We start from the raw sequence: 18,807 nt of genomic DNA on the forward strand, positions 1-18,807 counted from the left end.
AATTTACGGGGTGGCGCAGTGGTTAAGGGCGCTGTACTGCAGCGCCAGCTGTGCCATCAGAGTCCTGGGTTCGCGCCCAGGCTCTGTCGTAACCGGCCGCGACCGGGAGGTCCGTGGGGCGACGCACAATTGGCCTAGCGTCGCCCGGGTTAGGGAGAGCTTGGTCGGTAGGGGTGTCCTTGTCTCATCGCGCACCAGCGACTCCTGTGGCGGGCTGGGCGCAGTGTACGCTAGCCAAGGTGGCCAGGTGCACGGTGTTTCCTCCGGCGCATTGGTGCGGCTGGCTTCCGGGTTGGATGTGCGCTGTGTTAAAGAAGCAGCGGCTTGGTTGGTTGTGTATCGGAGGACGCATGACTTTCAACCTTCGTCTCTCCCGAGCCCGTACGGGAGTTGTAGCGATGAGACAAGATAGTAGCTACTACAACAATTGGATACTACGAAATTGGGGAGAAAAAGGGGTAAAATTCCAAAAAAAAAAAATATAGAATTTACAAAAAATGCTGAAAAACTAACAAAAGAGCACAATTGGTTAGGAACATGTAAAATGTCAGCCATCCTCTTCGGAGCCATCTTAACATGTGCTCTTAATGAACATGTGCTCTTTACAAGTTTTTTTTTTTTACCAAGTTACTGTCAGCGTCATTGGGAAGTAGGAGAGGGTACGGGGGACGGATGGAGTAGGCAGAGACGTGGACCAAGACAACCAATCACCTCACCTCTGTGGGAGGAAGTGCAATGGTTCAGACCTACACTACCGTTCAGACCTACACTACCGTTCAAAAGTTTGGGGTCACATAGAAATGTCCTTGTTTTTGAAAGAAAAGCACATTTTTTGTCCATTAAAATAACATCAAATTGATCCGAAATACAGTGTAGACGTTAATGTTGTAAATGGCTATTGTAGCTGGAAACTGACGATTTTTTTATGGAATATCTACATAGGCGTACAGAGGCCCGTTATCAGCAACCATCACTCCAGTGTTCCAATGGCACGTTGTGTTAGCTAATCCAAGTTTATCATTTAAAAGGCTAATTGATCATTAGAAAACCCTTTAGCAATTATGTTAGTACAGCTGAAAACTGTATAACTGGCCTTCTTTAGACTAGTTGAGTATCTGGAGCATCAGAATTTGTGCGTTCGATTACAGGCTCAAAATGGCCAGAAACAAAGGACTTTCTTCTAAAACTCATCAGTCTATTCTTGTTCTGAGAAATTAAGGTTATTCATGTGAGAGATTGCCAAGGAACTGAAGATCTCGTACAACGCTGTGCACTACTCCCTTCACAGAACAGCACAAACTGGCTCTAACCAGAATAGAAAGAGGACTGGGAGGCCCCGGCACACAACTGAGCAAGAGGACAAGTACATTAGTGTCTAGTTTGAGAAACAGACACCTCACAAGTCCTCAACTGGCAGCTTCATTAAATAGTACCTACAAAACACCAGTCTCAACGTCAACAGTGAAGAGGCAACTCCGGGATGCTGGCCTTCTTGGCAGAATTCCATTGTCCAGTGTGTGTTCTTTTGTCCATCTTAATTTTTTATATGCCAGTCTGACATATTACTTTTTCTTTGCCTAGAAGGCTAGCATCCTGGAGTCGCCTCTTCACTGTTGACAATGGTGTTTTGCGGGTACTATTTAATGAAGCTGCCAGTTGAAGACTTGTGAGGCATCTGTTTCTAAAACATTTTCCGATAGCATATATGGAATGTATTTATTAGACTGTTAGAATGCTGCAGTCAAAATGACCGCTCATTGGTTCAAAGTGGGTTCCCTTGAGGCCCGGCTTTTTTAGTGTTAAGTACACAAGTTTTGAAATACAACATTTTGAACAACACACGTTCTACAACTGTGTGCAAGGAAGAGTGAATGGTGCATAGTGCAGTTGTGCCATTTCACCAAAACCTACACTTATGGATCCAAAAGGGTTTTCAAGAAATGTTACAAAATAAACCAACTCATCTTCCATTACTTGGAGATAGACAAAAAAAATATTTCCCCATAAGACAACTTCAAAATTCATAGTAAATGCTCAGAGGAAGTCTGACTTCTCAGAATTAAGCCTCCTGTTATGTTACGTTTCCTTTTGTGTTAAACGTGAGAGCGACATGACATCTCTTCTCACATCTGCATCCCCTGAAACCAGTCACTGTGAATCCGGGCTGCATGCACACACTCACACCATGTATGAGAAGAATGTATTTGATCAAATTGGCATGCAAGCTAGTTAACACCTTCCTCCTTCCGAAGCACCCAGTGTTGTTTCAACCTAGTTGCACACCCAGTGCTGTGATATCACTGTGTGAAAGGGTAAGTCAGCCCAAAAGGTTAATAATACAAAAGAGGAAAATTAAGCAGCCAACAAAACCAGTCACTTTTCCACAGTCTGTTTTATTTCCCTCAGCAGCAGTGAACGTCTCAATTGAGACAGTAGGAAAAATGCAGACAGAGGTCAAAGTAGAACAGTCTCATGAAAAGACCCTCCCATAATTGCATTGAGCAAAATTTGTAACAATTCGTGTTACATCTGAGTGTTCTCATACTGATAATCAGACGTATGTTCAGAACATTGGAACAGATCATAGTCAGAAGGTCAAAAAAGGACATTAACAAATTCTAAATCAAATGGACCGATGGAAGGCATAATCACATGCCTGCGCCATTTAGAGTTTGTCATAATCAAAGTTGACAACTTTAGTAATTAATCAAAATAATGAACAGTCAAATTATCTGAAATGCTTGTAATGCATACCAGTACTCATTTATCCAAATGACCAAGAAGTATTGGCAGATTTCAAATCAGGATGAAGATTATCAGTTTCAATTATCATACCTGCTAGCCAAATTCTCTTTGACTAAATAAGCCACCATTGATACACAAAACCATCTATTTACTGGTGGCTCACCACTTCAGGAGTAGTATGTATATTGTGGTTTATTCCAGAACATCATAACACTTTATATTAAGTTGCCCTTATACCATGAAGTTACTCAAACTACTTTGGTAACTAGCTGTACACTGTACTGCAGAGAAGGAACATAACAATGCTTGAATTGCACTAAAAAGATAAGTAACAATATGTTTTACATTAATTACCAATCTAGTTACATGAAATAAGACTGAGAAAATTATATTTGGTGTAACTACATGGCATTGCTGTGACTTAATGTAAAGTGTGAGCCTATAGTTTTTTTTCGTACATTCAGTCAGCGTTTCCCCAGTTTAACTCTTAAGGATTGCCTAAAAGGACACCCAAATCTAACTGCCTGTAGCTCAGGCCCTGAAGCAAGGATATGCATTTTCTTGGTATCATTTGAAAGGAAACACTTTGAAGTTTGTGGAAATGTGAAAGGAATGTAGGAGAATAACACATTAGATCTGGTAAAAGATAATACAAATTAGAAACCAACCATTTGTTTGTATTTTTTTTGTACCATCATCTTTGAAATGCAAGAGAAAGGCCATAATGTATTATTCCAGCCCAGGTGCAATTTATAAATAGTTCACTAGATGGCAGCAGTATATGTGCAAAGTTTTAGCCTGATCCAAGGAACCATTGCATTTCTGTTCAAAATGTTGTATCAAGACTGCCCAACTGTGCCTAATTTGTTCATTAATAACTTTGTTCAAAACTGTGCACGCTCCTCAAACAATAGCATGGTATTCTTTCACTGTAATCGATACTGTAAATTGGAAAGTGCAGTTAGATTAACAATAATTTAAGCTTTCTGCCAATATCAGATATGTCTATGTCCTGGGAAATGTTCTTGTTACTTACAACCTCATGCTAATCGCATTAGCCTACGTTTGCTCAACCGTCCCGCAGGGGATTCACCAATCCTAAAGAAGTGAATCCCATGGCTTGGTTTTAATTCACCTGAATATGTGAAGACTCATTTAAAAGAGCTCCTCATTCTATGAGTGCACTTAACTCATTCTGGCTTACACTGGTGCGGCACAACTGATCACCAAAGGTACAAAAAAGGCAACCAATCTTCTGTCACAGCGTAGATCAGTCTTTGAGAAGTGGCCTATCATTTCACAAAGTTCAATCTACTTCCCCCCTCACTTCTCCAGAGATCCATCTCTTTGGCTTTTAAATAGCCCTTATTGTAGAATTAAAACTAGTAGGCAAGTTAGAATTCTCTGGTATTTACAGTTGTACAGCTCTGCAATCAAAAACTAAGGTTTCTGTGACACTATTCTCATTTCATCTCAAGGGTTCGTCAGAAAGGGTTGCATGCAAGGTCCTCCCCCTCAATGACACCATTGTGATGGAGATCAAAGGAATCATTGCGGTGAATGAAAGTGTTGACATGCTTCTTTATTCCAGAAAGAGAGCAAGAGATGGTCAGGACTGGTTTCCTGAGGCCTGCATTAGCCAAGCCACTTAAAATAAAATACTGCAAAATGGTGCAAAAGTGGTGGCCACAGTCAGATTGGGAGGATGACTTGGGCTTCAACCTATACGTAGAAGAGTAATACGTTGTTCTGAAGCATCACAGGGCACATTCAAATGTGCCAATGCCATAAAACCAGTACTGGGCCTTTAATCTCAATTGAGCTTAGGCTCTGTGTAGACATCCATTTTTGTAATTGTCAGTTAATGTCAAAAGCCACACAGTTTTCATGAAGTGTTACATCTTTGACGGATACTTAACTACATCCATCCAGTTTCTTAATGGCCAACGGATCAACCCAACTGAACATTCCAAACCTTCTCTGCTTTGCTCGGAGCCCCAGTCTGTCCCAACACGACACGTAAGGCACCTGTCAGTCTCTCAGGAAGAAGACAACAGGAAATAGTTTAGGGGGGGCAGGTAGAGTGAAAAGCAGCCTTCATTTGGAGACTTCTGGGTTCTGAGCCTTCCTATAAGGTTCTCCATAATAAAACTCTTGGCTGAATCAGTGCAATTCATGCGTTCAGGTCCGGTTTAAGTGGTTTTAGTGGTCTTAGTGGTTTTGTGGATCTTTGGCAGTTAAACCGGAGGTGTCGAGTTGGGTTTCCTGGGTTGTGACGTCCGTACTGGAGGTAAAGGGGCACGTCTATGTGAGATAGAGAGGGATATAGAAAAGAAGGTCACCTCCAGCTTTTGTTACAATACTGTACAACGCCAACTGTATGCGTCTACCTGCCCATTCATTTGACATCTATACATTCATCAAATTAGCCAAACAATACAGTCACTGAAGTACCTGGAAGGGACGGCTGCAACAGGAGGGCCAACAGGTGGAACTGAAGTTATACTCGCTCCATGTTGCAGGGGGGCACCAGATGCAATGTACCCAGGGTGGGTGGGATGTGACGGGGGCTCTGAAGGCAAGGACTTCCTGGGTGCTGGTGGTTTTTTGGGTTGTACAAGGGCCTGAAGAAAATACAAAAGAAACATATAATACAATCCAGGTGTGATTCAATGATTTTCGTTGATTATAGCCGATCGTCACAGAGTTTAGGTAACAGTGACAAGACAACTGAAAATTGAGGTGTCTAGACCAACTCCAATCCTTGGGGGCCTAATTGGTGTCACTTTTGCCCCAGCTAACACATGACTCCAATAATCAACTAATGATCTTCAGTTCAAAAACGCAATTAGTTTAAATCAGCAGTGTTTTCTAGGGATAAGGAACTAGTGTAACCACTAAGGCCCCGAGGACTGGAGTTGCAGGGATGGGCTCTAGACCAAACGTAGATTTAATTCATCAACTTTTGGTTTAGTTAACTGTTCTGCTAATTGTACTAGAAATAATTTATGCGACTTGCTATTATTGACGTGTTGAAGGTTGCCTGCTTGTACGTGGATGATGCAAACTACACTCACCGGCCAGTTTATTAGGTACACCCATCTAGTACGGGGTCGGACACCCCCCTTTGCCTCCAGAGCAGCCTGAATTATTTGGGGCATTCTACAAGGTGTCAAACGTTCCACAGGGATGTTGGTCCATGCTGACTCGATGGCATCACGCAGTTGCTGCAGATTGGACGGCGGTACATCCATGCTGTAAACAGCCCGTTCCATCTCATCCCAAAGATGCTCTATTGGGTTGAGGTCTGGGGACTGCGCAGGCCACTCCAGGCAATGTTTTTCCACTCCTCGATTGTCCAGTGTTGATGATCACGTGCCCACTGGAGACGCTTCTTGTTATTTTTAGCTGATAGGAGTGGAACAAGGTGTGGTCGTCTGCTGCAATAGCCCATTCGTGACAAGGACCGACGAGTTGTGCATTCCGAGATGCTATTCTGCACACCACTGTTGTATTGGGCCATTTGTCGGTTTGTGGCCCGCCTGTTAGCTTGCACAATTCTTGCCACTCTCTGTCGACCTCTCTCATCAGCTTGCTTTTTCGCCCACAAGACTGCCACTGATTGGATGTTTTTTGTTTGTAGCACTATTCTCGGTAAACCTTAGACACTGTCGTGTGTGAAAAGCCCAGGAAGGCGTCCGTTTCTGAGATACTCGGTGCGCCTGGCATTGACAATCATACCACGCTTAAAGTTGCTTGGGCCACTTGTTTTGTCCATTCTAACCTTCAATCAAACAGTCACTTAATGTCTCGATGACACGGCCACATGACTCACTGTCTGTAGGAGTGATCCATTTTCGTGAACGGGGTGCTGTACCTAATAAACTGGCCTGTGTGTGTATTTACACTACACCAATATATTAAGCATGGTTTAATATGCAAATGCAGTATCACAAATTAATACATTGCAGTTTGTACTTTAACTTTAAAATGCTAATTTCACCTAAATCATTTTTTTATTTTCAATTAGTTACCAACATTGCCATTACCTACAGCCATAGATTAGCTGTGCATTCTTTTGTAACCACCTTTTAGAGCCACTTCCAAGTAAGTGAATATTAAGTACTTTGATCTGCATGTGTACATAACTGTAAATTCAGCAATACAATACAAATCTGAACTAAAGCTTGATTAGTCTGATTAAGATTAATTGTCTCAAATCATTCAATCCATTGAATCAACCAATCAACTACATACACATCAATTAACCACACAATCCCACCAATCAACCATTAAATCCCTCCACAATCAATTAACCAACCAACCAACCACACTCGTCACATAAATCAACCAATCAGACCCAATGCCCACATGCAGCCATGTCTACATGCTACTCTGGTACCTGGCTGCCTGTTAGCACAGGGTCAGGGGGTAGAGGCCTGGTGGGAGGAGCCGGCCGACTCAACGATGGCTAGAATAACGGACAGAAACAGAAGAACAGGAGGAATAGATGGAGAGAATGAGAGTGAGGGGTGGAAGAGACCAACCAGAGGAAAGGGACTATTCGGGTATTCTAACAGAATACTGAATGAGACTCAGAGTAGTGTCACAATACTCCAAAATGTTCACTATTTGTACGATGAAAACAAACTTCAGACCAATTCCCATGCAATGAGACAAAGACAAATCATTTCTATTAGCAAACCACAGAGACGAGACAGCTACCTCTATTTATTCGCCATCATGCTTAGCTCCATGCAGGTAACAAATGCACTCTAAAGTCATGGAATAGAATCCATTACGCTACTATTGACAAGACAGATTCCAATCATGGAAGTAGATGATAAGGGGGAAAGATGATTGACACCAGTGCTCCTCAAAGCCATACAGATGAGATGAATTTACCCACACTGAACAAAACTTAGAAATCAGCAACTTGACCAAAGACCATAAGATACTTTTTGAGGAACAGTGGTATGGAATATATACTGAGTGTACAAACATTAGGAACACATGCTCTTTCCACGACAGACTGACCAGGTGAAAACTATGATCCCTTATTGATGTCACCTGTTAATTCCACTTCACTCAGTGTACAGTAATTGAAGGGGAGGCAACAGGTTAAAGAAGGATTTTTAAGCATTGAGACAATTGAGAAATGAACTGTGTATGTGTGCCATTCTGAGGGTGAATGGGAAAGACAAAAGATGTAAGTGCCTTTGAACCGGGTATAGTAGTAGGTGCCAGGCGCACCGGTTTGAGTGGCTCGAGAACTGCAACACTGCTGGATTTTTCACGCTCAACAGTTTCCCGAGAGTATCAAGAATGGTCCACCACCCGAAGGACATCAAGCTAACTTGACACAACTATTGGAAGCATTGGAGTCAACATGGGTCAGCATCCCTGTGGAATGCTTGACACCTTGGAGAGTCCCTGCCTTGACGATTCAAGGTTGTTCTGAGGGCAAAAAGGGTTGCAACTCAAAATTTGGAATTTGTTCCTAATGTTTTGTACACTCAGTGTACATTGATTCCAGGGCATCAGCTAATTAACTATGTACCTGTATATTTGAATGTTATGTAATAATGCCAAGTGTTTTGTAGGCATCATCACATAATATTCAAGTCAAGTATTACAATTTACAAAAGTGATTGGAAATAAAGAGATAAAACAACTCTGGTGTGTGGAGCCACGGTCTTTGTCAACTAGTTCAATCATTGTCTCAGCACATAGGCTACTCTTCCAGATCTAAGCTGGGGATAGAGAGTTCGCTCATGTGGAGGGTTCTTTCGCTAAGTAACAGATTTACATGTCTAAACAGGAGAGTTAATCTTGTCCAAATTAAACCTTTGTTAAGCATTAGACGCTGTGGCTACTCTTGGCACTAAAAGGAAGAACATGCTCCCCCCCCCCATGCCAGTAAGTAATGCTAAGTAATCAAAGTAATGCTGTGGTTAGTTTTCAACATAATTTAAGTCACCCTGTACATGCAGGTTTCCATTCAGACTGACTGACATTTTTTTTTTAAATACATTTTAAAAATATTTTTACCCCAATTTCGTGATATCCAATTGGTAGTTAGAGTCTTGTCCCATCGCTGCAACTCCCATACGGACTCGGGAGAGGCGAAGGTTGAGAGCCATGCGTCCTCCGAAAGACGACCCTGACGAGTCGCACTGCTTCTTGACACACTGCTCGCTTAACCCAGAAGCCAGCCGCACCACTGTGTCGGAGGAAACACAGTACAACTGGCGACCGAAGTCAGCGTGCCACAAGGAGTCGCTAGAGCATGATGGGACAAGGACATCCCGGTCGGCCAAACCCTCCCCTAACAACGCGGCCGGCTGCGACACAGCCTGGGGTCAAACCCGGGTCTGTAGTGATGCCTCAAGCACTGCGAAGCAGTGCCTTAGACCGCTGCGCCACTCAGGAGGCCCCTTCATAGAATCATTTTAAAGAAACATTGTGATGGCATGGCCCTCTAAACATAGATAGAAAAAGGGTGATTGCTTGAGAATCAACTGTGTTGGTGGTGCTGCTACGGCTACTGCTACGGCTACATATGGATGAAGACCTCCTCATTAAATGGCAACCTTTGACTGTACCTAGTTGTTAAGGGGGCTGGGGTCGGGGGGGCAGGCCGTTTCTTTCTTATCTAATGATGGATATGGAAAAAGTAGAGGAACAAAACAGGACTTCGCTATAATACTGCAACTACGCATACATAAAAAGACACAGAATGTTAGTTCTAGAAAACATGAGGATTCTTATAGATTACTAATTATTATTTATGTAGTGATCTCATCTCATTGCATTGCACACACAAGCATTTTTCAAGCTACCCATCACCTCACAGGCCTAGGCCAGGTTACCTGGGCTTGTTTTAAGACAGGGTCAGGAGGGAGTGGCTTAGTAGGTGGAGCAGGTCTGTCCTGAATCTGAGAAAACAGGAGTCAAAGGGTTCTGACAGCCAATGGAAACATGCATTGGAGGGCAAGTTAGTTATTAGAATTAAGCATTACATATTCAACTCACAGATTGAGAAAATATGAATTGGTCACTTGAGAACATACGCTGAACAAAAATATCAACGAAACACGTAAGGTGTTGGTCCCATGTTTCATGAGCCGAAATAAAAGATCCCAGAAATGTTCAACACACACAAAAAGCTTGTTTCTCTAAAATGTTCTGTACAAATTTGTTAACATCCCTGTTAGTGAGCATTTCTCCCTTGCTCAAATAAATCATCCACCTGAAAAGTGTGGCATATCAAGAAGCTGATTAAACAGCATTATCATTACACAGGTGCACCTAGTTCTGCGGACAATAAAAGGCCCCTCTAAAATGTGCAGTTTTGTCACAAGTTTATTTATTTTATCTTTATTTAACTAGGCAAGTCAGTTAAGAACAAATTCTTATTTTCAATGACGGCCTAGGAACAGTGGGTTAACTACCTGTTCAGGGGCAGAACGACAGATTAGTACCTTGTCAGCTCGGAGGTTTGCAACCTTCTGGTTACTAGTCCAACACTCTAACCACTAAGCTACCCTGCCGCCCCAAGTTGAGGGAGCATACAATTTACATGCTGACTGCAGGAATGTCCACCAGAGCTGTTGCCAGAGAATTCAATTTTAATGTCTCACAACCGCAGACCACGTGTAACCACGCCAGCACATGATCTCCACATCCGGCTTCAACATCTGCGGGATTGTCTGAGACCAGCCACCCAGACAGCTGAGGAAACTGTGGGTTTGCACAACTGAAGAATTTCTGCACAAACTGTCAGAAACTGTATCAGGGAAGTTCACAGTAGTTTTGCGTCGTAACTGACTTCAGTAGACAAATGCTCACCTTTGATGACCACTGGCACGCAGGAGAAGTGTGCTCTTCACAGATTAATCACAGGTTTCAACTGTACTAGGCAGATGACAGACAGCATGTATGGCGTCGCATGGGCGAGCAGTTTACTGACGTCAACGCTGTGAATAGAGTGCCCCATGGTGGCGATGGGGTTATGGTATGGGCAGGCATAAGCTACGGAAAACGAACGCATTGCATTTTACCAATGGCTATTTGAATGCACAGAGATACCGTGACGAGATCTTAAGGCCCATTGTCATGCCATTCATCCGCCGCCATCACCTCATGTTTCAGCATGATAATGCACGGCCCCATGTCGCAAGGATCTGTACACAATTCCTGGAAGCTGAAAATGTCCCAGTTCTTCCATGGCCTGCATACTCACCAGACATGTCACCCATTGAGCATGTTTGGGTTGCTCTGGATCGACGTGTATGACAGTGTGTTCCAGCCAATATCCAGCAACATCGCACGGCCATTGAAGAGGAGTGGAACAACAGGCCACAATCAACAGCCTGATCAACTCTATGTGAAGGAGATGTGAAGCTCAGCATGGGGCAAATGGTGGTCACACCAGATACTGACTGATTTTCTGATCCACGCCCCTACCTTTTTTTTAAGGTATCTGTGACCATCATATGAAATCCATAGATTAGGGCCTAATGAATGTATTTGAATGTACTGATTTCCATATGTTTTTTATGAACTGTAACTCAGTAAAATCTTTGAAATTGTTGCATGTTGCGTTTATATTTTTGTTCGGTGTAGTTACTGTAGACCTTGTTAATATGTTAGATGCTTTTTGTATTTTCTTTATGCTCCCCTTATTCAGGCCAATCTTACAACTCATAGAAATGCCCACTACACACGTAGCCTCGTCCTCCTCTACAAATTCAAAAACATCAGTCTTGAACAAGATAGACCTGTCTATAACATTTTAACATTCAGGAATAGCTCTCCACATTTTAAAAAAATACTATAGTATACAGTGCCTTCGGAAAGTATTCAGACCCATTGACTTTTTCCACTTTGTTACATTACAGCCTTATTCTAAAATGTATTTTAAAAAAAATCCTCCGCAATCTACACACAATACTCCATAAGGACAAAGCAAAAACAGTTTTTTTGAAATATTAGCACATTTATTCAATCAAAAAACAGAAATACCTAATTTACATAAGTATTCAGACCTGTTGCCATGAGACTCAAAATTGAGCTCAGGTGCATCCTGTTTCCATTGAACATCCTTGAGATGTTTCTACAACTTGATTGTAGTCCACCTGTGGTATATTAAATTGAATGGACCCACAGTTGACCGTGCATGTCAGAGCAAAAACCAAGCCATCAGGTCGAAGGAATTGTCCGTAGAGCTCCGAGACAGGACTGTGTTGAGGCACAGATCTGGGGAAGGGTACCAAAACAATTCTGCAGCATTGAAGGTCCCCAAGAACACAGTGGCCTCCATCATTCTTAAATGGAAGAAGTTTAGAACCACCAAAACTCTTCCTAGAGCTGGCCGCCCGGCCAAACTGAGCAATCGGGGGAGAAGGGCCTTGGTCAGGGGGGTGACCAAAAACCTGATGGTCACTCTGACAGAGCTCTAGAGTTCCTCTGTGGAGATGGGAGAACCTTCCAGAAGGACAACCATCTCTGCAGCCCTCCACCAATCAGGCCTTTATGGTAGAGTGGCCAGACGGAAGCCACTTAGCAGAAAAAGGCACATGACAGCCCGCTTGGAGTTTGCCAAAAAGCACCTAAAGACTCTCAGACCATGAGAAACAAGATTCTCTGGTCTGATGAAACCAAGATGTAACTCTTTGGCCTGAATGCCAAGCGTCACGTCTGGAGGAAACCTGGCACCATCCCTATGGTGGTGGCAGCATCATGCTGTGGAAATGCTTTTTAGCGGCAGGGACTGAGAGACAAGTCAGAATCGAGGCTAAGATGAATGGAGCGAAGTACAGAGATCATTGATGAAAACCTGTTACAGAGCGCTCAGGACCTCAGACTGGGGCGAAGGTTCACCTTCCAACAGGACAATGACCCTAAGCACACATCCAAGACAATACAGGAGTGGCTTCAGGACTAGTCTCTGAATTTCCTTGAGTGGGCCAGCCAGAGCTCGGACTTGAACCCGATCAAACATCTCTGGAGGGACCTGAAAATAGCTGTGCACAACCTGACAACCTGACAGAGCTTGTTGTGAGGATCTGCAGAGAGGAATGGGAGAAACTCCCCAATTAAAGGTGTGCCAAGCTTGTAGCGTCATACCCAAGAAGACTCGAGGCTGTAATCGCTACCAAATGTGCTTCAACAAAGTACTGAGTAAAGGGTCTGAATACTTATGTAAATATGATATTTCAGTTTATTTTATAAATGAGCAAACATGTCTTTATGGGATATTGTGTGTAGATTGATGAGGAATTTAAAAACAAATCAATTTTAGAACCTAACAAAATGTGGAAAAAGTCAAGAGGTCTGAATACTTTCCAAAGGCATTGTAAATGCTGAAGTATTACTATAATTATATACTATAGTATTTACTGTAGTGTTTTTATACTAATTGACTATAGTATAAATGCAGTAGTATTGCTATAGTTAAAAGATTATAGTGTATACTAAAGGCTTTGGCGGTATCCAGATTGTCATACCGACCTTGTGCCATCCCGGGATATTCTGTAATAGTGGCACTGAACACAAGGGGTGCTATTTTCAAACTCCATTCAGCCTCTGTAATCCAAAGGTTACCAATGCTGATTTTACAAGAAACTGACCACTAAGCTCGATAACTAGCCAGAAAATTCTACCTGCTGACTTACAGCTGCACTAGTTCAGACAGCATTCCTGTGTATATTAAGACAGCACGGAGTCAGTGCAAGATATGGCTCAGAAAACGTACCTCAATCCAGGGATGAGAAATGGTTTGTACTCTGAATGGTCCCATTATCCCAACTGTTACACCGTGAAGATGGGACAATTCGGAGTACCTCACATTTCTCATCCCTGGTTTGAGGTACATTTTAATCTACACAGGTCTGCTGGCTACTAAATTAGCAAACCAAATGCACAACTACAGAGTACTGAGCACATTTTAGACAGTTAACTTAATAGTTAGAAGATATCTAGCTGTCAAACATTTAGTGATGAATTCCATACTGTAACTAGATCACCTGGCGTGTGCTGCGCAACAGTGAGTGTGACTCACAAGGCTCCGGTCTCTAGTCGTTGTGTGCTTGTAGACAAACACCATGTGATTAGGGACTACCGACTACCGTTAAAAATAACGTGACAGGTGAAATGAAGAACGCAATCTTCTTTATCTCCTAACGTATTGCACAAGTTGACTGCAGGTACTTTACTTAAAAAGTAGCTACAAATATTCAAAGTATTTAAATGAACTATGAAATAGTTTCATTGATATTGACAGTATTGAAAAAGCATCCCGTGGCTATTTCCAAATACCCCAGTATACAGTACACTACTCAAGCCTAAAATACTATTATCTTTGACATAGAATTGGCTGCTTTCTCTTTTCTCCTACTAAAACATTTCCATAACCAGTAGGTAGAAATTCTATAGGAGCTACTACACATGATTAAGGTATACTACAGTGTGTATTATAGTATTCTACAGTACACTACATATTTCTATAGTAAGCACTATAGTATATATATAGTATAGTATTCAGCAGTATGGATGAATATTTTCAAGACAAGTTTCAATACCCTCGAATAATTAATATTTAGCCCAAAAGTTCTGCACCGCACCGGTACCTCTCCCTACTGCCCCCCTAATTATAGAGTCAGTCTTTGATCTTTGATCGCCAATGACATTGTTGTGAATTGCGAAATAGGCCATTCATAAATTCTGAGCCTTATGTTCCTCAATTAATTCAGCAAATTTCAGGTCGCACAGAGCGCACCCAAAGCATTGAGATGTATAATCAAACAAACTTTAATGGCAGTCAAACAAAAGTCAAATGACTAAAGTGGCTAATCTTGCTACTAGATAACCTTCAACGAATGATAGAATATCTCCTATATTTGGCAAAAATCGAGTTGACGATTATACCGATAGCAGATCAGCTCATGAATAATAGGGAGATGACGAGTGGAAATAGTTTAAATATCAAAGTACCTTAACAAAGAACACCCGTTTTCAAAATATCCATATCTACTCCCATATTGTTAGTTGAGCACACATTCTCTACTGAAGATCCATGGGCGGAAAGTCTGAGACAGAGCACAGAAGCAGGGGAAATGTGATAGCGGTAGTTCGACATGCATAGGCCAGAGACGTGCTTTGATAATGCAACCTATGGATTACAGAATAAAGTTAGGAATGTTCATGCACGACAGGAGTCAGGATTTTGGATAAGAAAATAGGCTAGGCATTCGTACAGGAGAAGATATAATTTCCCCTCATGCCTACCCACAGACTTCATGTCTGTGACAGAGATGACTATGTACTAAATCGTGCGTAGGCCTATCTAATGTGTGAATGTCTGAAGAGTCACAATGACAGCTCAAAGAGGCACACGTTCTTTTATAGGCTGTACTGTAGGAGTTTCCTGTAGGGTTCATTAACTGCATTCCGGTCATGTGTGCAGTTCAGTAGTGGCAATTATGCGTTTACTTTGAATTTATGGCAACTTTGTGTGAAGTAAATACGTTAGACTAAAGGCTACCATGCGACAACCTGTTTGGATAATGTGCTATTAAATATTTTGCTGCACATGTTGTGTATTTTGGGGAATTGCATTTGTGCTGACATTGGGGAACATTTTTGTAATTTTTCGGGTCTTGTCATTTAATATTTTCAGGAAATGTGTGTTCCTGGGTCAGTTAAGGGATCTCGGTTACCCATGTTAATCCCTATCCTACAGTTTACTACAGAATTCTACAGTAAGTACTATAGTAAACGGTAGTATTTTTTTCATGTGGGTCAACACAGAGATTGACATCTGCTAAATTACTAATATTATTACAACAAATTCAGTGTTATCGATTCCATGTACCTGTAACAAGGGGCACATAGGAACAGTGTAGGTGGAAAAACTATTTGAGTGACTGCCAGGGAAGGCAAGGCTGGGTCATCTTGGTACCTTGTTAGAAGGCGGAGACGGGGTCATTTGGATGTCACTCTGGCGGCTCCAGTGGTACCTCAGTGGTTGGACCTGCTCCCCGTTACGAGCATCCACTCGCTCTGTGGCCGGGGTCCTGGGAGACAGCACACACTCACACATTAACACATTACCTTAAAGTTCATACCACAATTTCAATAATGGGGGTGCTGAAGCGTTACAAATAGTAAGCTGAGAACTGCCATAAGAGATAAGAATGATGTTTCTCTAGAACACTGGTCTAGCCCTCAAAGAATGGGTGTTTGGTTACAATACACTGGCATACATGATTTTACAACCTAGGGGAATAATCAGTTCTGGTTCTGAAGAGTCAGAGGTCATTGCAGTGTTACAGTATTAGTAAAAATGAGGTTGACAGAAGTAACGCTCAAAATAAGCTTATAGAACTGAGACTCAAGAATGGTCACCATCACTATCCTCGAAACCGGCTCTATAGGAGTCTTATATAAAACATTGAAGAAATGGGGAACTGGGGTGAGTTTCCCAAAGCCTTCGTAGCATTTAGTTTGTCGTTATATCCTACTTAAAGTGCATCGCTAGTATCGGAGCTGTTTAGTCAAAAAACACCTGTTGAACTAAAACTGATCAATCAAATGTACTCACTCTCTTTAGATTATTGTGAGTTATTTTAATATGGACCAAAGTTCAGATATTTTTGCAAACTAGAGAGACTCTTGGGTGTTATATGGATCACTAAGTATTAACGTTGCACTTCAGTAACAATTTGTCATAAAGACACAGCCCAGAACTAATTCCATGGCTTTATTCTACCCTTAACATTTAGTACCTTTTAGCCTGTTTCGCAGCAAACACCAAGCCCCACTTCTCACTATGGGCCACACTGACCCCATTGAATCATGGGTAGGGAAAAACACAGTTAACTCTGACCTTCATTGAGTGATAAAGTGCAAGATAAACCTTGTGCATGTCCAATTCAAACTTGCACATACTCTAGCTGGATATAGCCCCTTTCATTCCATTATAACTATTAAAAAAACACTATGGCCGTAAATCTGTCCATACTGATAGCGGGTTTCTGCACTGCGCAAACATATACATACTATATAAACATTGTAACTAATATGTGAACACATAGCTGGTGTCCCCTGGGTCAGGGCTCTCACCGGCTCTGTTGGCGTCCGGTGCCCTTGTGGAAGAGGCTGGTAGTGCCCAGACAGGGCAGGTTGCGGTGACACCGGGGGAAACGCAGGGCGAGGAAGAGGAGAACCACTGGCAGGACGAAGAGGAAGATGACCAGCAAGGCCACACGTGCCGGGTCGGATCCTGGAGATACAGAAAATATTGTGGTCTTGGTTATCATGGCAGACATAGAATATAGAATTAAAGCTGGGTGCAGGTTACTCATTTCATCCTAGTTTTATTGATACTGTGTTCCAATTTCTCCAGGATTTGATTAAGATAAGGAGTGTTTTCACTATATATTTTACCTCTTGGTGATGTCATTCGGAAACAATGTTAACATTCACTGCTATGCGGATGACACACAGCTGTACATTTCGATGAAACATGGTGAAGCCCCAAAATTGCCCTCAATGGAAGTCTGTGTTTCAGACATAAGGAAGTGGATGGCTGCAAATGTTCTACTTTTAAACTCGGACAAAACAGAGATGCTTGTTCTAGGTCCCAAGAAACAAAGATATATTCTGTTGAACCTGACAATTAATCTTGATGGGTGTACGGTCGTCTCAAATAATACTGGGAAGGACCTCGGCGTTACTCTGGACCCTGATCTCTCTATTGACGAACATATCAAGACTGTTTCAAGGACAGCTTTTTTCCCATCTACGTAACATTGCAAAAATCAGAAACTTTCTGACCAAAAATGATGCAGAAAAATGTATCCATGTTTTTGTCACTTCTAGGTTAGACTACTGCAATGCTCTACTTTCTGGCTACCCGGATAAAGCACTAAATAAACTTCAGTTAGTGCTAAACACGGCTGCTAGAATCTTGACTAGAACCAAAAGATTGGTTCATATTACTCCAGTGCTAGCCTCTCTACACTGGCTTCCTGTTAAGGCAAGGGCTGATTTCAATGTTTTACTGCTAACCTACAAAGCATTACAAGGGCTTGCTCCTACCTATCTTTCCGAATTTGGTCCTGCCGTACATACCTACACGTACGCTACGGTCACAAGACGCAGGCCTCCTAACTGTCCCTAGAATTTCTAAGCAAACAGCTGGAGGCAGGGCTTTCTCCTATAGGGCTCCATTTTTAGGGAATGGTCTGCCTACCCATGTGAGAGACGCAGACTTGGTCTCAACCTTTAAGTCTTTATTGAAGACTCATCTCTTCAGTAGGTCCTATGATTGAGTGTAGTCTGGCCCAGGAGTGTGAAGGTGAACAGAAAGGCACTGGAGCAACGAACCGCCCTAGCCGGTTCCCTCCACTGGGATTATCTGCCTCTAACCCTAATACAGGGGCTGAGTCACTGGCTTACTGGTGCTCTTCCATGCCGTCCCTAGGAGGGGTGCGTCACTTGAGTGGGTTGAGTCACTGACGTGATCTTCCTGTCTGGGTTGGCGCCCCCCTTGGGTTGTGCCGTGGCTGAGATCTTTGTGGCTACACTTGGCCTTGTCTCAGGAAGGTAAGTTGGTGGTTGAAGATATCCCTCTAGTGGTGTGGGGGCTGTGCTTTGGCAAAGTGGGTGGGGTTATATCCTGTCTGTTTGGCCCTGTCCGGGGGTATCGTCGGATGGGGCCACAGTGTCTCCCAACCCCTCCCGTCTCAGCCTCCAGTACTTATGCTGCAGTAGTTTGTCTCGGGGAGCTAGGATCAGTCTGTTATCTGGAGTATTTCTCCTGTCTTATCCAGTGTCCTGTGTGAATTTAAGTATGCTCTCTCACTCACACACACACACACGGAGGAACTGAGCCCTAGGACCATGCCTCAGGACTACCTGGCCTGATGACTCCTTGCTGTCCCCAGTCCACCTCGCCGTGCTGCTGCTCCAGTTTCAACTGTTCCGCCTGCAGCTATGGAACACTGACCTGTTCACCGGACGTGCTACCTGTCCCAGACCTGCTGTTTTCAATTC

At 42.7% G+C, this 18,807-nt stretch overlaps 1 protein-coding gene across 7 annotated transcripts in view; it reads right to left on the bottom strand.

The window, feature by feature from the left end:
• Positions 1 to 2,373: 2,373 nt before the first annotated feature.
• The window catches only part of LOC139424530 (ADAM metallopeptidase domain 15), a 36,140-nt gene continuing 19,706 nt past the window's right edge, over positions 2,374 to 18,807 (bottom strand). Inside the window, exons 19-25 of one of the 7 annotated variants that reach the window (XM_071176460.1) lie at positions 16,873 to 17,032; positions 16,536 to 16,589; positions 15,710 to 15,824; positions 9,618 to 9,683; positions 7,148 to 7,216; positions 5,200 to 5,369; positions 2,374 to 5,049 (exon numbers count right to left, since the gene is read on the bottom strand). In XM_071176460.1, the coding sequence (XP_071032561.1) occupies positions 4,983 to 5,049; positions 5,200 to 5,369; positions 7,148 to 7,216; positions 9,618 to 9,683; positions 15,710 to 15,824; positions 16,536 to 16,589; positions 16,873 to 17,032 (701 nt within the window). In that variant the 3' untranslated portion in view covers positions 2,374 to 4,982. Of the gene's footprint in view, positions 5,050 to 5,199; positions 5,370 to 7,147; positions 7,217 to 8,796; positions 9,684 to 15,709; positions 15,825 to 16,535; positions 16,590 to 16,872; positions 17,033 to 18,807 lie in introns of all 7 variants that reach the window. The other 6 variants (XM_071176488.1, XM_071176470.1, XR_011635953.1 and 3 more) reach the window with 6 other exon arrangements.

Source organism: Oncorhynchus clarkii, chromosome 2 (genome assembly GCF_045791955.1).
Source record: "Oncorhynchus clarkii lewisi isolate Uvic-CL-2024 chromosome 2, UVic_Ocla_1.0, whole genome shotgun sequence".
Lineage (NCBI taxonomy): Eukaryota > Metazoa > Chordata > Actinopteri > Salmoniformes > Salmonidae > Oncorhynchus > Oncorhynchus clarkii.